At 30.3% G+C, this 27,392-nt stretch overlaps 2 protein-coding genes across 3 annotated transcripts in view; one reads left to right on the forward strand and one right to left on the reverse strand.

Annotated features, from left to right (window-relative positions):
- Positions 1 to 27,392, forward strand: part of LOC142330271 (uncharacterized) — a 132,742-nt gene that overhangs the window by 83,778 nt on the left and 21,572 nt on the right. Inside the window, exon 3 of the mRNA XM_075375461.1 lies at positions 5,526 to 5,776. Coding sequence (XP_075231576.1) covers positions 5,526 to 5,776 — 251 coding nt within the window. The remainder of the gene's footprint in view (positions 1 to 5,525; positions 5,777 to 27,392) is intronic.
- The window catches only part of LOC142330272 (uncharacterized), a 103,062-nt gene that overhangs the window by 21,935 nt on the left and 53,735 nt on the right, over positions 1 to 27,392 (reverse strand). For both annotated transcript variants that reach the window (XM_075375462.1, XM_075375463.1), the window contains one exon: positions 2,200 to 2,322. In XM_075375462.1, the coding sequence (XP_075231577.1) occupies positions 2,200 to 2,217 (18 nt within the window). In that variant the 5' untranslated portion in view covers positions 2,218 to 2,322. The remainder of the gene's footprint in view (positions 1 to 2,199; positions 2,323 to 27,392) is intronic.

The raw sequence follows: 27,392 nt of genomic DNA on the forward strand, positions 1-27,392 counted from the left end.
GGAATCGCAAGATAACCTGTCAGAAAGGGGCGGCAAGGAACTATGCGGAGTCCCACGGGTGTCGAGGTAACACATATCTGCGTCCGGGCCTAAGTCAACCTGGTCTAATCTAACCTAATCTAATTTAACTGAGGCAGATGGATTACCCCACTCCGGCAGGCTGCCCCTATTCTATTCCTCAGCCCCCTTCACCGCAATGATGCATCTCGAAGACCGCACTCCACCTCTTGCAGCTACCGAGCATGATACCAATTATGATGTTCGTGTCTAGCGGGCCCTTACCACGCCTTTGGATCTGTTCACCTTTCTTTCTTTTTCTGTTTAGCCTCCGAAACCACCGTAAGGTAGTAAATACAGAGGATGAATGAGAATATGTATGAATGTAAATGAAGTGTATTCTTGTATAGTCTCAGGTCGAACATTCCTGATATGTGGTTAATTGAAACCAACTACCAAAGAACACCGGTATCCATGACATAGTATTCAAATCCGTATAAAAGTAACTACATTCATTAGAATTTGAACTTTAGAAATCTCGACTTCGTAATCAGCTGACTGATGTAATCTTGATTTGTGATGACAAGTTCACCAGTAGACCAACCTGATGAGTTGGATCTGTTAGTTATCGCACACGAAAATCACGTGCTGACATCATCAAGGACGCCACAATCGTCCCCTAGTGCAGCCATGACCGGACAGGAACTGAGTAAGGAAATAGTTTCCTTCTCCAAATCCCTACTCTATGAGATTTAGAGGGATCTCTAAATCCCCTACCACCGGCATGACACATTTAATTAACTTGTATGTCCATATTCCCTTGTCAGATGCATCCCATCTGGACTGTCACCAGTGTAGGAGAACACCGTAAGAGGACGCCCTATTCTCCCTCCCTCCCCGATAACAGTCGTCCATGTTTTCAAGCAAACATGTACTTGAAAACGCTTTTCTTTTGAGTTCCGGTTATCGAAAAGTTTTTCCTTGATTTCTAATTCAAAGATAAAATAATTCTACACTAAGTTTGTTCGTTCATAAATTATAGGGCAAAGCGAGCGGTTTTATATAATATTTATCATAAAATAAAGATTTCCTACACAACTGTATCTTCTGCATGTTTCCGATAAATTTTTTTAAAGGACAAATAACAATAGTCGAATAACGCACGATTTTACTCGTAGTTTTAGCTCAGACTGACTGATTCGTTTGGTATTCTAAAAGTCGCTAGATATCTAAATCAAGAGTAAAAGCCATCTGTCTGTTGTTCATATAATGAACATATTTGTAGCTTGTTACATCCCTGGATAGCCGAACTAGGAAGTGCTATTAATTAGAACCCATAAAAAATCTTTCCGAGGACAGAATCGAAGAGCCTTACGCGTTAACATATAATTTATTGGCTGGGCTCAACCATCTTCCAGTACGAAAAGATTAGCACTAACTATCTGTGCTACTTCGATACAACTTTATAAAATTTAATAAAACTTACTAACCCATTTTTAGTGGTTTAATTCTTTTAAAATTTATGTTAATCAAATAAAATTTAATAAAGTCAACTTTTATTTAAAAGAGAAAATGAAATAAAGTTCTATGACTACACCAAATCAAAAATCAAAATTAACTAACTGAAAGAATTAGAAAGAATTTATTTTAAAGATATTATCGCATACGAAAATCACGTAATGGACATCATCAAGGACGCCCCAATACGGGCACTACGGGAACAAGTCGTTTTCTCTTCGCCTCCTAGTGCAGCCATAACCCGACAGGAACTGAGAGTAAGGAAATAGTTTCTTTCTCCAAATCCCTACTCTATGATATTTAGAGGGATCTCTAAATCCCCTCCTACCGGCATGACACATTTGATTAACTTGTATGTCCATATTCCCTTGTCAGATGCATCCCATCTGACAAGGGAATATGTATATTTTATATACACTTACAGATATTTTATATACCCTTTTAATTGCTTCCTTGAAAGTTTAAAATTTCTTTGTTAATTTGTAACAAAATACGTACGTAATTATCCGTAGCAATACAATTGATCTTAACAAGTTGAAATGGATTAAATTCGGTTAACAGTTCTATCACTTTCTGATCATTGTTTAATAATAAGTATTCCTACTTATTATTAATAATTTAAAAAAAACACAAAATTAAAAATGGAATATCTTCAAAATAGAAAGAAAAAATTATTAATCTCACCTTCTGGAAGGAACGCATAGTTCTTACTTAGCTGGTAAAGCATCGCCTTAAGGTTCTTCTGATCAAAATCGTAACCGGCTTGGACTTGGAATTTTTTAATCAGTTAAAATTTCATTTAATTACCTATAAACAAACAAGAGTCTTATATAAGAAACGCCGCGTTTAAAGCTAATTTACTTTCTATAATGAAAACTGGCATAATTTAATTTTAGCATTATCAAAACAGTAATAAAATAATAAAACATTAAATTAAGCCGTTATATATTCAAAACAGTCCAGTTAATTTAAAATCAAGCATCAATTTGGCCTGATTTGGAAAGAAAGGATCTAACATTAAATTAAAATGGCCTGAAAATTATAACCATGAAAGGAAATTTTATTTTTATATAAATGTGGAACTTAAATAAGAAGTCTGATAATTATATATATATTTGTGTGTGTGTGTGTGTGTGTGTGTGTGTGTGTGTTTACTTGTTATAAAGTAAACTTTTAATATTATTCAATTAAATGAATGCAAATCTTGTACTTATAATACCGGAAGGTTTGAGGCAATAAGGTTTTCCGTGTTACAACTATATTATTATTTCACTCCATTTACGAATTAATACGTGATCGATATAAGAGTCCGAATGTAATGAAATTCCACCACTTAGTTAACTATTACATGATTTTTACAATAATATGTTACATATTAAAAAATTATAATATTTAATTATCTGAATTTTCGTGTCTGATAATTCGTAATCGAGAATTTAACTAAACTGCAATTTATTTAAATTCACAAGACAGATTTTAATAAAACTTTGCAGATTTATTTGTACCTTATAGAGTTGTTCATTATCTCCAATTAGAATATCATGATATTAGTAATGTAACAGAAATATAACAGATTAGTTTTTTCTTTAAGGAAAATCTGTAAAATAGTAATTAATTAATAATAATAAATAATAATACCCTTTTTTTAAATTTTTTTTTGACTCTCCTCCCCTGGGCTGGTCCGACTGGTTGGTATTGCGCCACCCAGGGGAGTACCTGTTGTACTCAAATGGGCCTTCCTACCTACCGGCTGTATGTCCGGCATGGCAGGTCGGCCCACCGGTTAGTTGTTTTGAGTCTATTGATATGCCCATCTATATATATCGTCACGCCATACCATGATTGTCTTGACGTGACAAGCGCCTAACAACGTCTTGTCTACTTTATGAGCGCCAAACAATGATCTAATAATCCGTTTTTGGGTCTAGAAAACTCATTTAAACTTAGTATTTAGTTAACTTTTTTAAATGTATCTGTAAAAAATAAACTTTACGTTAATCAGATTGTTTCAAAAAATAACATCACTACTATTTGATTGGTAATTCATAACTTAAAAAATGTTTATAAAAACTTACAAAAATAATTAAATTTCACATAAAATAAATATATAATTCTGAAAATAATGCTGAAAAAAAAAAAAATATATAGTAATTTTTAAAAATAAAAAAAAAAAAACATTAATTTCGTTTTTCCAGTAATAATTAATAACATATTGATAAATTTTAGATGTTATGTATTGATAAATCTTAAAATGGGTACATGAAAACAATTTACCCGTACTTCGACATAATGATTGCTGTCTTTATGGAAAAAAAAATAGTTAAAATGTATGCCCTCCTTCATTAAACTCAAAAGAATTTAATCGTTAATTAATTCTTTTGTATGAACTACATTCCAATTTAAGTTATACGTGTCAATTTATATTGAAATACGTTAATTTTAATCTAATTATATTAATTTTAAATAAGGAATAACAAATTATTTTAAATAAAAAAAGTAACGTTCTTTATAATTTATTACATTTATTATAAATATAAAAAATGTTCCATAGATGGTCGGATGAAATCTGTTATCGCCCAAGTAAAAGGTAAAGTATAATAATAATAATAATAAAAAAAACGTTCAAATTACTCAACCGGTAATAAATAGGGATTATTTATTAACGGTGTCATATTTTAATAGTTTATTTTAGTTTACGATAAATTTTTCTAAAAATGTAATTTATTATCATTACTTAAGAAAAAAAGTAATGTTAACATTTTATAACAGACCAATGTAATTTTTATAATAAAGAAAACTATCTTACTATAGTTAAGGTTACGAAGAAATATGAGTTATTATAAAGTGAAAGGAATCAAAATCCATCAAATTATTTTAGATTCGTAATCAATAAATTATATATAAAACATACTTTTATTTTTGAAAGTATAAAATGTGAACGACTTTTAATTAAATCTTAGCTGGAACTTACTTTAAACATTATTAAAAAATATTTTAGCTACCCTTTGGAGTCTTTTTTGAAACATAAACGACATTTATTTTAATTTACCCGTCTTATTGCTGAATTGTAAAAAAAATATCAAAAATTAAAATTTTCATAAAATTTTAAATGATTCCTCTTTTAATTCTAACTTTTTTCTTTTTATTTTCATATGTGTAAAATCACTACTTGATTACAAAAGATATACTGAAAAATTGTCTAATAAATAATTCATAAATCTGATCTGTAATACATTTTATAATTAATAATACTATTATGACAAATTTAGATTTTGACCAAATATATGTGTATGAAAATTCAAGTTTTCGTCCCCATATTTAGGTTGAAGAGTGATATATCCGGTCTTTGACTAATTTTAAATATAAATTAGAATATATAATATTTGTATTGTTTAATTTGAATTAACATCACAATAAAAGTAATCATAGGCGGTGAAAATTAATCATAACGTGCGGTGGAAATTTAATCTCGGGACATTCCATTAAGGTTTAAGTACTTAAAAAAATAAAAATAAAATCGATGATGGAAGAATGGATTATCTACTACTGGATTGGATTACTATTTTTTTTCTTTCCTTTCCTATCACAGGTAAAATGTGTGCTCAAAACCTATTTCCAGTTCTTCCAGATGTTCTACTAGAATGATAACACTGATATTTTATTATTCTGCTCGGAGTAGCCCGAAGATATGTCATTAAACATTGACAGACCTTCAAAATAATTTTCCTTGAGGAATAACCTCGGAAAGTTCCTCAATTAAGGGATAAATAAGAATTTGTTGAGGATCTCTCAAAGCAGACTCAACTTTGGGGTCCGATGGCACTTGATGACATATCTGTAGGTCATTCTGAGCAGAATAAAACAAATCCATCCAGTAGAACTCTCACACTGATTGGAAATAGTTTACAGCCCAATTATTTTAACATACAAGACGTAAACGTTAAAAAAAAAATTTAATAAAAATTATTAATGATATCTTTAGACTAAAATAAATTATATTTATGTTACAGGTAAAGATTCAAGGTTTGGTGCGGGTTTCCGCGTAGGACCAAATGCTGATTTTCAGTTCCTAGTTGAACTGGGTCCCCAGACAAATACGTTACCACTTGGACCGGGCCCATCAGCTGATGTAGATGATACACTGCCTGGAATTAGAAGGCATGTGTCGACTTCAACTATTTCTCCATCATTAGCATCAAAGAGACGTCCATCGTCTTCAAGGAATTGGGGTTTCAATTATATACAGCCCAAAAGACAGAAGGTATGTTTTATTAAAGATATTTTTATTGGAAAATTTATTATGATAACCGAAAATTAGTAATCATATTAATATAATCGATCTGACGATTAATATGAAAGTATAATTAATGTTTTCCCAATAGATAGGAGGATCTGCGTTCAAACTCCAAGACAAAGCTCACGTGTTTTAATCGAGCAATCTCGTCCTCAATTCATTATTAATTACTTCTCCCAACACTAACCGGAACAACTTTTTTTTTATTGTTTCAAAGGTTATTTATAATCGGTTACACTAATTAAATCTTTAGTAAATTGGATCACATCCCAAATCACATGATAAGGAATCCTTAGTAATAAGAACTCAAAAATGATACATTAGTATAAAAAACTTTTATGCCAAGCACATACAGTAAGTAATTATCAATTACATTCAACACCAATAGAACAACAGAAAGCAAAATAAGATATAAAAAAAGTAAAAAAAAGACGAACCAAAGGAAAAAGTATATGCAACAATTTGAAATTAAAAGTCAAATAGGTAATGAATAATACTCACATCCGAGTTTACTGTAGACATATTAAAACAGTATAGGGACATTTAGGTCTAGAATGTGCAGTCAGTTCAACCTTCTAATGTCATTCCCATTGTCTAGTTGGTTTATTGCCAAGTTATCTGTGAGATATTTAAGCCGTTGTTCGTACTTTGAATTGAAACGAAACTGGACCTTGCTTCTCCTCTTGGTGCCCCATATTTTGATTCCGTAGGTCCCCGGATAGGTTTCAGAATTGTTGAGTACACTAGCAGCTAATTAGACAATGACAAACGAGAATGTCTGTCCAACAACCAGAACATTTCCTTGAACTTTATATGAAATTGTCTTCTCTTCTCTCTTATATGAACTTTCCACGTTAGTCGACAGTTGAATTTTATAACAGAGAAAGGATCTTTTTTATTTTAGGTACCTCATACTCTCACTTTGCGGAATTACAACGCCATCAAAGGGAACTCGCATTCAGTCACCGCTCCTCATCGTGAATGTAAGGTGGTTTCATTTTGCCTGGTTAACAAGGATTCTCAATGTTTATGAAATCCAACACAAATTGTAGGTTATTCGATGATGTAGTTGGGCTGGCATCAATAGCGAGTGCAGGGAAGAAGGCGACAATAATCTCAAAGAAAAACAACAGTAATCTCGTCTGTAGTCGGAAGGTCTGCAGTAAAGATGGAGTATAACATGGACCACAAGAAGAGCCCTGAGGGACTCCTAACTTGATCTCAAAGAACGTGGACAACTCCTGGTTATATTTCACCTGAGAGAAATGTCCTTCTAGGTAGTCGCGTTGAGTACAAGTAGTTTGGAAACAAGATAAAAAGTTTTTCTTTTTTTTTACTTAAAATGTAATAAAAAATGAAATATAAAGCCTACTATTTTCTAAATAATCATGAGTGAATGAATTCAAAGTTAAGTGTTTATAATTAATTTGGTCGGTGAAACATTTCAATTCATAAAAGAAAGAGAAGCTACTATGATGGAGTACAGTAGATGTGCTCTCCAAATCGTGTTTATATTACTTTCCAAAATATAAGAATTTTATATGTACGAGTATTCTTATAAAAAATTATCGGGGAATAATAAAAGATAAAGTAGGAAACAAAAGATAGAGAGAAATAAAAAATTATATTTTGGGAAAAACAACTTCACAGCAGGTAAATTATAACAATTTAAAAAAAAGTCTAACATATTTTTTTTTTTAATTTTAGGTAGAAAGTAAATTACTTCCTTACTACCTAACGGTTCCGTAATACAGGAACCTAACGGTTCCCTGAAATTAAAAGATTTTAAATAAAAACAAAATGCCAACGCTGGGTCAGCTTTACTAAAACAATTTCCTTATATCACGGTAAATTTAAATAGCACTGGAGGTAAAGGTTCCTTGCATATTATTTGTGTAATTAATGGCTAATGACCGTAGTATTAATGCCATTTAAACTTATAAAAAACAAATTTCTACTTTAGAAATTATGATATGAATCTTTTTGGACACCATATTATTTTATATTATTAAAGAATAAATGATTTGTCGGCAAATTTATTTTCACTAAACTAAAATGCTAAATTTTAATATCTATATACCACATTCCTAATGGCGCTTTCCCAATTTAGATGTATGTACCTTTTCATATTACTTTTATAAATTAAAATTAAGTTTACCGGTACATTTCTAGTTAAACTACAGTCACTAATGACTTTAATTGTTCATTGCTATAAATAAAAATAAAATAAAAAAATATAAAATTAAAAATTCGTTTTATGAACAAGAAATAAAACAATAAATCACAACTAGAAATCATATTTTAATTTTATTTTTTATTTAAATAATTAAGAAAAATTAATAAAAAGAGAAATCACTTTTTTCTCGGTGATCAATTCAGGATAAAAATTTCTGTTACTTTCAGAAAGTGATTTTATTTTAAATAAATATTCCCAAAGTTCGATATTATGAGAACATATATTTTAAAACACAAAAAATAGTTTTATACCTTTTTCCCATCAAAAAAGGGGTGCGTGGGTTTTTTGTTATATGTACTCACATTTTATTTTAGCTGCTATTGGCGCAAAACGAACCCAATGGTGGTGCGCAGGGCGGCTGCGCCCAGCGCACGAACGATTTATACTTTTCGAACGATTCATCTAAAATTATATTTGTATTTTGGGGATAAAAAAGTAAAAAATTGAGTTAAATCTGTGTTAAAAAATCAAAATTCAAGAAACAGATAAAATTGTTCAGGATTTTCGTTGTAAAGGAAGCTTTTCGTTGTAAAAGGTTTTGTTTTTAGTACGGTAAATTCATTAACGTTATTTAGTTGCAGTTGTCAAAAATATTCAACAAGATCAAGTGTAATGAAACAAACCATGTTATATTTTCGCGGCGAAGGCCAGCCTTTTTCCTAGTAAACATTAAAAAACATATTCTACATAAAATACGTTAATAAAATTTTAATAAACAACATTTATAAAAATACATACTTTAAGGTAATATCTGAGTTTGTTATTGAAATTAAACAAATTTAATTTTTTTTTACTTATTACTAAATCAAATTAACAGAGAGTTTAACGTACTCGTATCACGGGAAATATGTATTTAAAAAAAATGGAAATGCATAATTATTTTCATTAAAATTTTATTAACCTATTATTTAAAGAAGATATAAGATAAGTATATCTGTAATCTAAATTATCTTAACGCGAAATCAATGAGAAATATTTGTAACACACCGGATCTGAATTTCCAAGTAATTAATTAACTGCGGAATTAGTTTAATTAATTAACAAACAATATTTCATTGATGAAATCGGAAATGAATAAAAAAAACATACAGCATGACCTAGATTACAAAAAAAGTAATATGTTACACCTGACGGACATAATTAAAATTAAAATACATAAAAAAATTTTGTAAATGAATAATTACTACGAATTTTATAGCTACATGTTCATATATCTAACAGGAAGTTTAATTTAAATTAAACTAATATATATATATATATATATATATATATATATATATATATATATATATATATATATATATATATATATATACACATTTAAATGTTTGTCATTGCAATACGGCACTGAATTTATATGTAATGTACATGATTACGTAATAGTTGCATAAAGCCTAATATTAAAGTACTTATAAAGACTTAAGTTTAATAATAAAAAAAAGGTTAACATGTTTTATACGACAGTAATTTGTATATATATGCATACCAGAACTTGTATTTTATAAATACAGTTATACCACTTTGAAGAATATTTTGGAATGCGCTGAACACGATACGCATTCAAGGCCACAATCACGAAATAATAGTGGTGGGGGGGAAAAAAAGTCAGTGAAAGTTAGAAAACTAGTGATATATAATTCATTCTATCAATTGGGACTTTATCTCAAACAAGAATTAATATTTTATTATGTATTAAGCTTAATAAAAGTTATGAATAATAATAATCATATCATGTAATAAAACACTGTACAGACTTAAATCTTTTCACAAATTGGTCGAGATTCCCGCAATATTAATCTGTATCTATTTGTTTATACAGCAGCAGCAACAGACTTACGCCTACTTAATTTACTGATAGATGATAATGAATCTTTGTAGCGTGCAAAAAATGCCATGCCTGACCGAGATTCGAACCTGGAACCTCCGGATGAAAGGCCAAAAAGCTAACATTCCGCCACAGTGATCAAGATTAAAAACTCAACATGTTTTTAAACGTCTTATCTTATTGACTGCAGTTTCAGGGTTATCTTGTTGATTATTTTTTCCGGAGATACTTAAGGGTTTTTCCGGTGCAATAATGGTTTGAAGCATTACAAATGATGTTATCGTTATTAACATCAATAAAAAAGACGGATTAAAATTTAAAAAAAAAATTAATCATCGGCATGCCACGGCGCCGGGCAAATGATAATTTATAGTAAGTACATTAGGATTAGATTTGATTTACTAGATCACATTTTACAAGTCTGAGAAGTTGGGATCGGTATCGAAATTCGATAGTCCTCGTAACCATCAAAACCCTTGTTTTTCCTTGTACCAAGTAAAGAAAGTATTGTAATCGCGAAAAATTTCGGTTTTCAGATTTCAACGGAAATATCCATTTTTACCATTCTTGAATCCATTTTGAAAAGTTTCGTTGTGACGTCTGTACGTACGTATGTATCTCGCATAATTCAAACACGATTAGGCATAAGAATTTGAAATTTTGGATTTAGAACTGTTGTAGCATCTAATTGTGCACCTCCCCTTTTGATTGCAATCGACTGGACCAAAAGTATCCAAAAAAAAAACCCAAAATCCAAAAAAACTGGATTTTGGACTTTTTCTTAACTGCAATAATAAGTCCTCATTGAGAGCTTTTCAATATATCATAAGTGGTACTTATTTTCATTAGTTCCAGAGTTATAGCCAAATAAAAGTTTAATTAATGAAATACTTGGATTTTACAAGGGGAAGGTACATCGGTACAAATCAGACTTATCTTCTTCTTTTTTAATTTTTTTTTTTTAATTTAAATATACTGATATATTAATATTATTAACATCTGATTATAAAAAAAAAAAAAAAAATGCGTTTATGTAATTTAATAGGCGTACAAGGATTACATATGGTGTCCACATCAGATTTTTTTTATTATGAAGTTGTCATTCCTTTAATTTTTATATCAAAACTAATTTATTTTTTCGTAAATTAAGATAAATTATCATAATTAACTGTTTTTACTTAAGTCCACTCAGAAATTTGTTAAATAAAACGTGATATTTCCTTCTGGTAAAAATTGTAAAGGGAATCTTAACGGAAGTGTATTTGTAATACTATATAATACTAGCATCCCTGCCGGGACTTCACCGGGGCTATAAGGTTACTTGCGTTTTCCGTCGCCATCAAGGCGAGCGAAGCGAGCCCTTCCCGTCCAACCTGGATCCTACTGCGTTCAATAAGCTCAAACTGTGAGAATAATAATGATAAATAAAAATTAAAACCTGTTCAGTTTATAAAAACTATCAGTGTATTGTAATTTCTTCGGAGCAATTTAGTCAGTTCAGAACTCACGAATTGGTTTTTAGATTTCCCGTCACGGCTTCGCTCGCAAAATACATAATCAGAATTACAAAAATAAATTTGTAAACCATAAAATTACCAAATTACCAAATCTGATAGATTAATTCAACAGAACGGCAGAAATGAAAAAAAATATATATATTTTTTTTTACCTCTTAAAATAGTAGATTAAAAAAAAAAGAAATTTGTTTTTAGTTATTTATTAGTTATTTAGTTATTTAAGAGCCCAAATCCAGTCAATATATCCTTTGGTAAATTAAGAAATGGGAAAATTTACAATCATTGTTCGAAATTGTTTACAAATCTTTACCCCTTTCAAGGTCGAATTTCAAAACATCAAGTTGGTTTTTAGATATACGCATGAAGGTACACACACTACAATTCAAGTTGATATCTTCTTCGTTTGTAACTAAGAAATTCAAAAAATAGCCGGGTTTCAAAGAAATTCATAAATCCATTTTAACCCTTTTGTATATTTACACCGTAAGAAGAACGTGTATAAAAATTTTAATAAATTTTCACTCATGGCATATTCTTTAAATAGATAACTGGTAGACCTGTCGCCGTTTCGCTCGGGCTATACGGTTATTTGCAATTCCCGTCGTGGTTAGGGGATGTTTAGTCGATCAGGCCTCCCTTTATTTTCCCTTCTCTTGTAGTCAAGGGGCTTTGCCACCTGGACCCCCCAATGTTCATTAAACCCATGCTTGTGAATAATAATGATAAATAAAAATTAAAACCTGTTCAGTTTATAAAAATATCAATGTACTGCAATTTCTACAGAGCAAACGTTTAGTCAGTACAGGATCCGAATTTGAGTGATTTAAGAATGTGGGTTTCAAAACAGTCGGCCTTCATCTTAAAAATATTAGTTATAACTGGTTACCCGTACTTCGTACGGGTAAAAATGTATTTTGTCCGGTTGTCAGCGTTACCCAACAAACACCACTAGGAGGAGACCATACTTCGTTCCTCATTTTTTTAAAACAATTTTTTAATTACTTTTATATAATGTTTTTTTTAGTCACCTTCCGGACTGGAAGGTGCAGCCAGTCGAGTTCGTACACATTAACAGTGGCTATGTTGGTTGAGCCGCCGCGTCGTACATAGTCGCAACCCTTAAAAAATCGAAATTAAATTCGTTAATGGTTTTTAGATATTTATCTGGAGAGTATTTGCAAGCCCCAATCTAGTGAACATCTCATTAAGTATAGTTAGCAATAGCAAAAATTTTAAGTCATTGTTCAAATTTTTTTTACATTTCTTCACCCCTTTCAAGGTCGAATATTGAAACATCTAGAAATTGGTTTTTACATTATTTATATGAAAATTACACACAGCAAACATCAAGTTGACATCTTCGTTTGTCACCGAGAAACTCAAAAAATAGCCGGGTTTCAAACAAATTCAAAAATCCGTTTCAAACCTTTTAAAGTCGAAATATCAAAAACCTAGAAATTAATTTTTAAGTATTCGTATGAAGATTACAACACCAAAAATCTAGTTTATATCTTCATTTGCTTCAGAGAAATTAAAAAAAAAAACAAAAAAAAAAAAAAAGTAAATTTCATTGTTACTCCATTTTAACTCTTTAAACTCAGAATTTCAACATTTCCTTGCTTAGTGTGCACTTATACCGTAAGAAAAATCTGATGTGCACACCATATAACTTCCTTCTACGCCTATTAAATTACATATACATATTTTTTTTTTTAAATGAAAAGTACATAAAATTTTATTTCATTAATAACTTCTGATATTTTTCTTTTTCTTTGTTATTGTTATTATTGAATTATTATTTATTGTAATTTTTTTTTACAATTAGAGGTTAATAATTATTAATAAATCAATATATTTAAATTAGAAAAAAAAAGAGTTAAAAAAAAGAAGATGAAATGTGATTCGAACCCATGTGCCTTCCCCTTCTAAGATCCAAATATTTCATTAATTAAAATTTCATTTGGCTATAACTCTGGAACCAATAAAAATATGAACCACTTATGATGTATCGTTGAAAAACTCTCATTGAGGTCTTATTGCTGCAGTTAAGGAAAGGTTTTTGGACACTTTTGGTCCGGTAGATTGCAATCAAAAGGGAAGGTGCACAACTAGTTGTTACAACAGTCCTAAATCCAAAATTTCAACATCTACGGCTAATCGTTTTTTAACTATGCGAGATGCATACGTGCGTACAAACTTCACGACGAAACTAGTCAAAATGGATTCAGTGATGGTCAAAATGGATATTTCCGTTGAAATCTGAATACCGAAATTTTTCGCGATCACAATACTTCCTATATCACAATACTTTTAAAAAAAACAGCAATACGTGTTTAAAACTACTTTTTTAAGAAAACCTGTGTAAATTTTTTGTTTAGAATGTTTTTTTTTAAATTACAAAATTTAATTTCAAATTTTAAGTAAAATAAATGTGTAGAGCAATATCATCAATCAGTACTTTTTAATAAAAATTATTAAAATATCTAAAAATAAATTTGTAAACAAATTTTAATAAATCATCTGTGTAATGTAATATGATCAAACTGATATTTACTTTTTACTTACTTACAATTAGTCTGCCTTTGTGAAAAAGTAGTTTTTATAAAAAGAAGTTATACTTCAACAAAGAATAACAGGTTTTTCATTCTTTCCTAAAATTTGTCCGTATTATAAACCGAAACGGAAGTTCCAAATTGTTATTAAATATTTAAGAATTAAAAGTTAAAAAAAAAAAACAGGATTAGAAGAACAAACCAACCAATAAGTAAACTTGTTTTACAAGTTTTTTTTTACAAAGAAGCGATGAAAAGCAATGATATAAATTGACGCAACTACTATTTTAAAAATAATCAGTAAAAAATCTAATTTAAAACGTTCAAAAACTTTCACAACACACACAAATTACGTTAAAGGAAATAATCTAATTAAAACAGCACTGTGTAGCGCTTCTACTATTTAACGGATCAACGATTAAATATGTATAACAATTCAAACAAAAAACATAACTGATAAACATTTAAATGTTTGTTAATTTCGGTTATGATAACACATAAAATAGGCTCCAGTTCTGCGGGCGCTAAACTGCAGCTAATTAAAACTACATCAAACGGTATAAAGTATACAATTAATAAGTGACGAACCGTTACAGAGGATCAAACAATAGGACATATTGTTACGCAGTGCCCACTTCGAGCGTTTGACGGTGATCTGGGGGCTCTATATCAAGTGACTCCAGTGCTCTGGACTGGTTGCCTAATTTGGACATTTCCATCTGATTGTGGATACTTTAGTGGACTTCTAAAATTATACGATATACATATATATATATTTAAATGTTAACTACTCCTCATGCCAAAGAATCTGATGAGTGTTCTCTTAGCGGCTAGATCGCATCGGCTGGTCCTCTGCTCGGCTAGATATTCCAGCAATAGCTGGCGCACGTAGTTTGGTGGTTAGAGTCAAAAGCGTGAATGGATTATGGCTTTATGATTTATATGTTATAAAAGGATGAGATTCATTTAAAACAGATTTTCGGTTAAATAAAATTAATTATATAAACTAATGTGTTTTACATTATGTTAATAATACAAGGGAGAACTGAAATGATAATCAAAACGATCAAGCTTAAAAAATTGGTTTTAGCTGAGTGAATAGAGACTCAAAAACGCCTAACTTCAAAAAAATTCATTACAGAAAATAAATTATTGGAATGGGTTCGGAAAAGTATGTAGAACAAAAGGGTGCCCTAACGGACATGAGTGAATAACTATTTGATTTGTTTATTAAGAAATTAAGGAGAAAGTTTTAGTTTTTCACCAATAGTGGATTTATTTTTAATTATATGTAAAAATGAAAAGCACCAATATGTAGCTTAAGAAATTTCTCATAAAAAATCTCCCGGGTACTTTTTTGTACGAGCAAACCTAAGGGCGCTAGCGAATTTTACAATAAGCACCAAAATCGCGCTGCGATAGACTGGGCGCTTGAAAACTGGGTACCTTCTCGTATACAGTAAGACTAAACGGATATATTAATAATTTATACGTAATTTCTTAATTTTTCCCGTAAAAAAAAAAGGTTCGAGAGCATTTTTATGCAAAATTATCTTACTTCTCTACTGGTGGTGTTTATTTTTTCGTAAGATTAAAAATAAAAAAATATTGGTACGAAAAACTAGATATTTTTTCAAAAAACCACTTTTTTCCACTAACAACAAAAATTTTGATAAGTTGACGTAAATTGATAAGTGACGTATTTTTACAGCCATCTTTGAAGTTGCATGAAAATATCTATCTGTTATATATAATTTTAAAACAGCTTACCAAATTCCAATTTGATTTCATTGAGCGCTTTCGGCTGTTTTGCCATCTTCAAGAGAATAATTATACTAATATACATAAAACTATAATCTTACATATTAAATTTTATATATATATATATATATATATATATATGTATATATATATATATATATATATATATATATATATATATATGTATATATATATAACAGTTGATCGTCATTTTGTTAAAAGATAACAATTGAGAAACTTTTACAATACGGACGTAGTCTCTACGTCCATAAGGACGTAAATTATTTAAGACGTCAAACGTCTTACTTAGTGACGTTAAGACTTGAAACTTTAACTTTTGACCAACTTTAACAAAATGACGATTAATTGTTATATATATATATATATATATATATATAATTTAATTATGTAAGATTATAGTTTTATATATGTTAATCATAATTATCCTCCTGAAGATGGCAGAATAGCCGAAAGTGCTTGAAAAAATCAAATTGGAATTTGGTAAGCTGTTTTTTTTTAAATTTTATATATAATAGTTATTATATCAAACGGCGCCATGTTCGAAAAACTAAATAAAAATATCTTTATTAATATTTTCATTAATTTTTTATAACTATTTGTTTATAGCGTAATTTCCATGTGTTTACGAAGTATCCTCAACTCATTGAAAAATTAAAGTTTTCGAATAATCATCTCTGCTATTTTAAAGTACATGCTTTACCTTGCAAATAATAATTAAAATATTTTTATATTTGAAAAGACAAAATAAATAATGATGTGCTTTCAGCATTAGCCAAGCTACCAAAACACTCTCGTTCTTTCATCCGGAGGTCCCGGGTTCGAATCCCGGTCAGGCATGGCATTTTCACACACGCTAAAAATCATTTCATCTCATCGTCTGAAGAATGCCTAACGGTAAATGCGGAGGTAAAAAAAGGCATCAAAAGACGCTTTTTCTAAAAATTCTATTTTCAAATTTGATAAATAAACAATTAAATAAGATATAGAGATATTCCTTATGGAATTAGTAGGTAGTAAGATTAAGAATGCAATATTGACTTTTTAATTTTTCTTCCTTGTACGAATTAAAAAAACTGATCGTGAAAAATTTCGGTTTTCAGATTTCAACGGAAATATCCATTTTGACCATTCCTGAATCCATTTTGACTAGTTTAGGCGTAACGTCTGTATGTACATATGTACGTCGCATAACTAAAAAACGATTAGCCGTAGGGCGTTGAAATTTTGGATTTAGGGCTGTTGTAACATCTAGTTGTGCACCTGCCTTTTTGATTGCAATCCAATGAAACAAAAGTGTCCAAGAAAGCCCAAAATCCAAAAATAAATCGGTTTTTTTCTGGAATCTGGAGAATTTCTAGAAAAAATTTTAATTAATGAAATAATGAAGGAAGGTACATCAGTTCGAATCAGACTTCATCTCCTTTTTTTATTTTTGTTTAAATATTTTGATTTATTTATTATTATTAACCTTTGATTGTTAAAAAATTGTCATAATACATAATAATCTAATAATAACAATAAAAAAATGAAAAAATCAGAAGTTATTAGTGAAATAAAATTTTATATATTTTTAATAATGTGTATATGTAATGTAATAGGCGGACAAGGAAGTATGTAGTGTCCACATCAGGTTTTTTTCAATTTTACTGTTATAGGCATTTTATCAACAAATTGCAAATTTTCAGAAATTAAAAATTAGACTATTTTTCTTGGGTCTTATGAATCCGTACCTTTTTGAATTTTTAAATTATCATTATCCCTTTTTAATAGGAACAGAGTTTCAATGGAAATTTATTTATTAGCGCCCACGAGTTATGGTACCCATGTATGATAACTACTGCGCGATTATGGTGCTTATTGTAAAATTCGCTAGCACCCTTAGTCCTTTTTTTTTCTTTTTTTGCTTGGGGGCGAAAAACGCCTGTGCGATATCGCCCAGAATTTTCTTTAATAAAAAGGTAAAATAACTCTAAAATAATAAAACTTACAAGGTTTAAAATTAATATAAATCATATAATAAAAATTTATTAAAACAAAAGCCTTAAAAGTGAAATAAAACTCAAAACTAATATCACAGACGGAGTCTTTAAAATATAAAAGAAAATGATAGAAAATAGAAACTGTATAAAACTTACCTAATTCCGATAGGTTGTGCAAAAGGCTTCCTTCTCGGATTATAAAATTAAAGACATAGAACCAAAAAAATCAAAATTTAAAGTAAAGGAAAAAATGATCAAAAACTCTTTTAGCATAAAAATATATATGATAATATTAAATTTTTTGCAGTAACCTGGTACTACGCAAAAACAGAAACATCCGGTTCAAAATTTCGTTATTATTGTACAAGATACCACGGATGTTTCTGGGTAGATTAAATTTATGACGCAACGCCGCATAACATATGCAGACTATGAGAATGTCCTTAGTCTGCTCGTAGAAAAAAGTACCTGGAAGGTTTTTATGAGATTTCTTCAGCTATCTATTGGTGCTTTTTATTTTTACATGCGATTAAAAATAAAGCCGCTACTAGCAAAAACTAAATTTTTTTCCTTAATTTGTTAATTATCAAATTAAATAGTTAATCGCTCATATCCTCTAGGGTATTACTTTTATTTTACTTTTTTTCCTAACCAATTCTAATAATTTTTTTCTGAAGTAAATATTTTCGAGGTTTAAATCTCTACTGACGCAGCTATATTTAAAGATAAAGAGGGACAGTATTCAGATTGTTAAAGGTTTACTTTAAACCTATGATAAAAGTTATCTATGATAATAGTTGAAGTCGTACTATGTTAACGAAAATTGAAATATAATTGGTGGAATAAAGATCGTAGAATGTTATTGAAGATTTTACTGGATAATCCTCAATTATCCAGAAATTGAGTCCTAAATGTATTATCCAATAAGTCATCAGATATAACTTTCTTTTATTAACGACCAATAACTGCCTGTATTAAGATAAAAATAATTTCGTATTATGATTGCTGGAAGCTCAAATATTCATAATATTAAATGACTTATTTATATCTTATACTTATTATTTATACTTATATCTTATATATACTTATTTTATATCATAAGTTATTATTTTTTTTATTCATATTGTAATTTTTTTTTAATTAAAAAATGTAAATTTTATTATTCAAATTTTTTGTAATTTAAATTGCAACATTATTCTTTTTTTATATCTCAAATTTATTATTTGTCACGCTAAATAACATTTACGAAGCGTAAAAGCACAAAACATTATATGAGGTATTATTTATAGTCGAAATTTACATCATCAAATTGTGCTGTAACACGCGTACGAGTATATTCAAACTTAAATTTACTTTTAACTTAAAAGAAAAATAATTAACAAAAATGAATTACTACTACATTTATTAAAATTATCATGAAATTTAAACAGTAAGAGGTTTTCATTTTAGTGCCAGCAGTTATTTTAAACATTTTTACTTAGCGGGGACCATTATTAAGAATTTATTAAGTTTAAAGTGTGGGTACGATTTTGTAAGGAAGAAAATTATGGTATAAATGAATTCAGTTAGTTTAGCTGAGAAGTAAGCGGTTGCCGCCCTCCGTGGCGCGAGTAGTAGCGTCTCGGCTTTACATTCCAAGCCTCGAGTTCGAATCCCGGTCAGGCATAGAATTTTTCATACGCTACAAATTTCCATTTGGGCTGCATGATCACATCAGTTAATGCCTGCACATCTCATACAAAAATTCAGTTAAAAATACTTGTTACTACTTTCATAGTTTTAGTAGATGGCTCTTCAGATTTATTAAAATTGTACATCACAATAACATAAGGAAGTAGTTAAAAAATTAATTTGGTGTAGAATAAAAGAAAAAAAAAATGAATAAGAATAAATAATTAACGAACAATGTGTTAAGAGGGAACGAATAATCTGTAAAGAGAAAAAATTGTAATACAGATTTCGATGTTATAATTTAGTATCAGAAAATCATTTAAAAAATGAATCTTTAAGCTAACATCATCGTCAAACATGGTATGTTTTTAATACTACTTTGTAATACTTTTTTATGTGTGTTATTAATATATCAATGTGTAATTAAAAAGCAACACTCTTTTGGTTATACTCGTACTTAAATTATTATTAAAAATACAACGTTTATCTGATACTGGCACAACCGGTTATGCTTCGCTATGCTAGATTTGAGTATGTATGTATATATATATATATATATACAGATACAGATTAAATGAACACAACTGAAAGTTTGATAAAATATAAAAAAACTTAACATTACGGAATTTTACATAATTTAACCTTTCACTTTATCCCTTTTTCCCTTTCTACATGCCATTTTCCCTTTCCCCTTTTCCTTTTTACCCCGTTTACCTTTCCCCCTTTCACTTTTCGACTTTTCCTTTTTCCCTTGTTCCCTTTTTCCTTCTTAGATTTTCCCCCTTTTCCTTTTTTCCACTGTTAAATCGATTCAGTAGTTTTTTAGTCTGTAGCGGACACATATACGAACATTGCCTTTATATACGAGGGCTATTCAGAAAGTAAGGAACGTTTCCACCTGACGCCGCCAGGCGCACGCCAATCGCGTATATATTGGTGTGCTCGTGCTCGTGCCCGGCACCTCAGTCAGCGTCCAGCCGTGACAACGGGAACATCTCCGCACTGCCCATTTTTTTATATACAAATTTGAAATGTGTGCTGCAATCGAAAATCCTGCCAGTTGTGAGGTGCGGTCTGCATTTGTTTTTTGTTGGCAAAATACTTAAAACCAATAGAAATTTATCGGGAACTGTGTGAAGTGTACGGGAACAACGTAATGAATGAAATTTCTGTCAGGAAGTGGTGCATTCAGTTAAAAAATGGCCGAACAAACGTTCACGATAAAGAAAAGAGTGGACGTCCGAGCATTGTGACTGACGATCTGGTCCCCAAAGTTGACGAAAAGATTGGTGAAAACCGCCGTTTCACAATAACTGAGCTTTCTCTATGTTTCCCACAAGTTTCACGGACTTTATTGTTTGAAATTGTTTCACAGAAGCTAGGCTACCACAAATTTTGTGCAAGATGGGTGCGTCACTGAGTGGTTGAGATCACAGGCGGCAGAATTTTATGACACAGGAATTTCAAAGCTTGTCCACCGCTATGATAAGTGCCTGTATTTGTATGGTGATTATGTTGAAAAGTAGTATTTTAGTCCCTCTTTAACATGTATATAATAAAATCGTTTTTCTTGTACTTGGTTTTTTAAAATTCCAAAACGTTCCTTACTTTCTGAATAGCCCTCGTATATAGAAGAAGAAAGTCTGTTTGTATATTTGTTTGCTTATTTCGTAAATTTCTCGACACCGGCGCCACCTAGCGGGTATAGTGTTTGCAAACATTTTTTTTTTCATCTAACTAATGTATAATGAATACGATCAATAAATACAATTTTTCTAAATATCTCGACCCCAGCGCTACCTAGCGGGTTCAAACTAATTGAGAAACCTTTGAGGGCGTGCGCACAACATATCACCAAAGTTTCATCGCAATCGGATAAATGGTGTAGGAACGCATACGGGACAAACAAACAAACATTCCTTTTTTTATATATCTATATAAATAAAAATGTAAATGTTCGTTTGGTCAAAATCTTAAATCTCCAGAAGTTCTTCAACGATGGCTTTGGAATTTTGGCACAACGTTGCATTCGAATACGCGGGTGTTTTTTATATACCTACTATTTATATACCTAAGATGTCACACCTGTGACAAGTAAAACATGCTTTTTTGAAAAAGAGTGCTATCTGTATTCCACTTCAATGTTTTCGATATGTATGTCCGCTACAGACTAAAAAACTACTGGACGCGTGCGGAGAAAGGGAAAAATCGGAAAAGATAAAGAGGGAAAAATCAGAAAAGGGAAAATCGAAAAAGGTATAAACAGAAGAAGGGGAAAATGGAAAGGGGAAAGGATATAAAAGAAAAGGGATGAGGGAAAGGGAAATAAAGGGGAAAAGAAACGGTGGAAGAAAAGGGGAAAAGAAACGGTGGAAGAAAAGGGGAAAGGGAATATGGTAAAAAAATAAAACGAGAAAAGGGGAAATGAAAAGGGAAAGGTTAAATTTTGTGAAGTTCTGTAAAGTACATTTTGTTAATGTCTTATCAAACTCTCAATTGTGTTCCTTTAATCTATATATACATATTTACTCAAATCTAGCAATAGCGAAGCATTGCCTGGTCTGCTAGTGTATATTTATATATATATAATAAACAGAGTGATTCATAAGGAAAGGGGAATTAATTTGGGAGCTAATTCTATAGTTATAATAAATAAAATAAGTTCATATTAACATATGTCCGAAAACGCTTTGTTATCGTGTTGGCTAGCGAAAATTTTGCCGAGATTTCTGTTCCCCTGGTGAAATGAGGACACATTGAATTTTTTCGGCGTTATTTAAGGGATAAATTTGATTGTTTCTTACATCTTTTGAACTGAAAATCGAATAAAACAAGTCCCAGAACTGTATATCTGATGGCTTTAATGATATTAAACGTAAAACAGAAAAACTCTGATAAAAACACATTTTTTTTTAGGTTTTTAGTACAAAATCTTTGTTAAATGCCTAATAAATGCGTACACGTTAATATCAAAACTTGAAGAGAATTAAATTCTGTGAAAATTGATGAATAAGTCTATGAAGAACAAAAAAAATCAACTTTTATTATTAAAAAACAAAACTTAATAGAAAAATATTATGAATTTGTAAAAATCAAAAATAATTGTTTTTAGTACCATAAATTTAGAGCTTTGAAAAATTAGGTTGGCAACAGTAACTTTAATGATTTTCGACTTGCTGCTCGTCAAAGTGTAAAAATAAAAAATTCAAAAATGATATGACAAATATTCGAGTTCCTTTATCCCCCCACAGGCACTCTATTTGGTTGAAAATTTCTCTCTTCAAATAACAAAATGAAATACTATTGATCGTTCTTTTTCAATATACATTCTACATTAAAAAAAATATAAAAAGCTGAATCATCTTAGTAAATTTCCGTCTTTTGCAAATCTTACAAGAAAGCATTGGTGTTCTGATTGCACGGCTTACACACACAACTTAATCTAAAATAATTATAATTTTATTTAAATATAATATTTTTTCGTTTATTTAATTCATGTTTTTAACTACAGCGCGCGCACATACCGTATTTAATTTGTGCGGGTGTGGCGGTACTAGCGGTGACGGTCGGCACTAACTAAACTAATGTAATTTCACTACTTACATAGAATAAATTTCGCTTGTACAGTCGGCAGAGTGGTATACCCGCGAGGCTTATAGCACCAGGTACCGAGTCAATCGGCCGATCGTGTTCGAAACTCATTCAAACGGAGTTACGTTTTTATACTTTAAATTTTATTCATTTATTTAATTTCACTTCTTATCTGTGACGTTACAACTTAGCAGAATTTTAGAGATTTTTTTTTGGGGAGGGGCGATTTTGTAAAACTTTTTTTGCAAATATTATTATTTTTAATTTTTAACAAATGTGCCTAAGAAAAATATGACCTTAATTAGGCGAAATCTCGAGTTACTAAGTGTGACTTTGCACTACCTTGGTCTCACTTCCTTGACTTTTTAAGTTGAAAATGTAATTGTATTCATATCCCATATACAGAAGTAATCTAACCAAGTTTTGTCAAAATCGGCCCAGTAGTTCTGAATATATAAGGTGATTTAGAGGCCAACACCAAACACACACACGTATATACAAACATTAACATCCGGAAAATCCATCCGGTTTTTCAGTTTTTTGGGTTCTTTAGGTGCCAAAACATCGAGATCCGGTGATAACCGCATATGCCCAAACTGGACCGATTACAATAATTTCCTTTCTAGAGCTATAGTTCTGCTATAGCGCTATCTAGATGGGAAACTAAAAAGTAAGTAGCGTTGTTTTTTTGAATTGCCTACCAGGTAATGTAAACTTCTAAATTATATGAAATGAAACTTAATTTTTCTTTTATAAAAAAAAATTCTGCTATTGGCTTCAGTAAAAATGTAATATTTTGAGCTGTTGTGTATACACCTCCATATCACCTTCTAGCATTTCTAGTCGATGAAAAGCGATTATATAGATATTTAAATTGTATTTTTTTTCAAAACGATAAATTCTACCTTAAAGGACAAGTAAAATAACATATTAGTGTTAAAGAGGTTTGAAATTCCCTCTTTCAATAATAAAAGTTATTAGATTATTTTCGTCAAGAATATTATTATAACATTTTTACTTTACTGACATCATAGCTCTAGAGCATTCGTTCTAAAATCGGTTAATAACGCCCCTTTATGGGAGCTGGAACCCTTTCGGGATTGGGGGGGGGGGGGTAGAAGGCCCACAGAAAATTGGCCTGGGGCGTTCAGGCGGTTTCGAAAGTCGATGGTTTATTAAAAAATTTGTTTTCCTGATATTTCAAACTAAAATTAAATATCTACTACATTAGTACAAGAAATGAAAGTGACACTTATATTTTATGAAATCGGCTGCACGTTACCGAACGCGGCGACTTACGCTGTTTTTAAGTAAATTCGAGCCTGATATTAAACAAACTCGTTAAAGCATATCAGATTCATCCTTCACATTAAGGAAAGTGTAAGTTTTCAATTGAAAGCTTTGTTTTAATTATTGTGTTGTTATACTGAATATGATATCACTATTGTCGTTATATAGCTACATAGATCCAATTGTAATTTTTTTGAAATCAATACTATAATAATAAATATTGAAATAAAATAGTATATGCCACTTTAAAACAAATAATTGCAATTGCTGTTCTTCAGAGCGCATTTTAAAAACAGCAACTGTATTATTAGTTTTAACAGATGGTAAGTTAAAAAGTTTTGGGGGCGCTAGAAAAACTTTTGATATTCAATGTGGGGGCGGTTGGGCAAAAAGGTTTGAGAATCAATGCTGTAGAGCTATGTTACAAGAAGCAAAGTATGGTAATCAATCAAAAAATGGGGTATGGTTTTTTTTTGCATTTCTCGATGTTTCACGGCCCAGAGATCCCAAAAAACAAAAAAAAAAGGGTTAGGGGGTAGTGTTCGTACGTAGTCGATTTTGATGAAATTTTGTACAGAGGCTCGTGTACATGGGAAAATTTGTTGGTATAATCTGGAATTAATATCTTAAGGAGGTGGGTTGGTTTTTGGGGGGTTAATTTTGTCATAATTTTGCAAACAACAATTTTTAACACTTTATGTTAAGCTCAGTACGTGCGTGTCTGTTTATCTTATCATTAAAAAAAAAAAGATTTCCCCCTTTTCCAAAAATCGTAAAACCGATCTTTTTATTTATTGCATAAAATACTTTGCGGGAAATATTCGTGATGGGAGAGCCGATCAATGTTTAAAAAAAATCAATTTTTTGAATTTTTAAAATCTTTTTTTGGGTTTATTTAACCTTTTAATAGTTAAAATCGTTTAATTTTAGTAATGTTACAATAAAATTTCATCATAATTCACCACCCACTGCCAAAAAAAAAAAAAATAAATAAAAAAAATCTTAAGCAATCTATTTTTCTTTGTACATTTTTTTAGAAGAATTTGTTTAGTATCTTCCATCTAACATAGTAAACGTAGAAAAATCAAAAACGTTTCTTAGAAAATTATTTTGGAGGTGGGAGAGTCGAAAAAAATAAAAATATTTTGAATTTTTAAAACTTTTTTTGATTTATTTAATCATATAATGATACTTTTAAAACAAAACATCATAAATTATCCCATACCAGAAAACAAATCATAGGTAACTTTTTCATGTATAATTATTTTTTCACTGCAAAGAATCTCCATTATTCCACTAAATAAATGATAGCCATTGCCAGAAAAGTATTACAACTTTGTTGTCAGATTTTTTTTAAGAGGTGAGGCTAATACGGATATTTTCAACCCTGTGAAGCCCGGTACTGTTATTAGCAATAAATCTATACATATAAAAATGAACGTTTGTTTGTCCCTTATGCGTTCCTATACCATTCATACGATTGCGAAAAACTTTAGCGAATTGTTGTGCGCACGCCCGCAAAGGTTTTTGAATAAGTTTGGACCGCTAGCTGGCGCTAGGGTTGAGATAATTAGAAAAATTGTATTTATGGACCGATTTAGCTCATATTCAGAATATTTATTAGTTACGTGAAAAGAAACAGTTTTGCAAAACCTATTCCCGCTAGGTGGCGCCGGTGTCGAGATATTTATGAAACAAACAAATACGTAAACTTCTTCTTCTATATACATAAGAGACAATGTTTGTATATGTGTTTGCTATAAACTAAAAAACTACTGAACCGATTTACGCGCGCGTTTTTGTAAAATGGTCCGGGTTGTCCGGAGAAGTTTTAAAAGCTATTGAAATCCTCGATCTGACCAGTAGAAAGAAAATTAGGGGTATTTTGAACCGACTACTGTGTTTAGATAGTAGTTTGATTTAAATGCGATAGGTAGTGCTGTTGTTTTTCCAATTGGATTTATTTAGATTATGATTTTTATAAAGTGAAAGGTTAAATTTTGTGCAATTCTGTAATGTTCAGTTTTTTAATCTTTTAACAAACTTTTAATTTGTATATATATATATATATAAACATACACTCAAATCTAGTTATAGCGAAGGATTGCCGGGTATGCCAGTAAAATATATACATTTCCTTGAAAGGGATTTATAAACCAAGTTTTTGATACATCTAAAAAAAAACCATTATTACCTTTACCTTAGGATTATACAAATTTTAATGTTATTTTCCGTTGGTATTTTACGTGATCGATATAGTATTTATTGATTAAGAATACATTTGTAAGATATATCTAATAATATGTATATAAATGTTAAGTTCGTTTGTGTACGGCTTCAAAAACTCAAAATGTTCTGCACCGATTGAGCTCAAATTTTAGCACGATATATAACCCGCATCAAAGATTGTTTTCATCTATTTTTAATAAATCCATCTATATATTTTTAATTTGTACAGTTTTTTAATAAATAAGAGGCTAATAAATCAGATGGAAATGTAAATAAAGAAAAACCAATCAGATCAATGCAAGATGGCCGCTGAGAAACTTAACAACCAATCACAAAGAGCCCGTATGACCGTTGCCAATGTAAACAAAATCACAACTGATTAAGTAACAAATTTCTTTGAATTATATTTAACAGCTAAAACATTGTATTTTATTAAAAAAAACAAAAAAAACACCAAAACAAAAAGAAAAGCCACCGATGACTTACAGTAAATAAATTAAAACACCCAACTTTCTTATAGCCCAGATAGACTTAAGACTATGCAAACAAAAAAAGTCGAAAAAACCAAATACACAGAAAATTAATATCCCTACATAATGACCAAAAAATCCTTTGCTAGGTTATTTTTTCCATATATATGACCAAACAATCGTTTTTTGGTCATTTAGCGTTCTTTGCTATGTAAAAGCAAAGAACAAAATTCCCAAATAGTACAACTGAAACCACACAACTAAGTATTCGTTTTTTTTTTGTTTTTTCTAACCTCCGAAACCACCGTTATGCATTGCTTCAGATGATGATATGAATGATTTATGGCGTATGAAAATGCCATGCCTGACCAGGATTCCAACTAGGAACCATCGGATTAAAGTCCGAGACGTTACCACTCGCGCCACGGAGGCCGGCAAACA

Source organism: Lycorma delicatula, chromosome 9 (assembly GCF_047948215.1).
Source record: "Lycorma delicatula isolate Av1 chromosome 9, ASM4794821v1, whole genome shotgun sequence".
Lineage (NCBI taxonomy): Eukaryota > Metazoa > Arthropoda > Insecta > Hemiptera > Fulgoridae > Lycorma > Lycorma delicatula.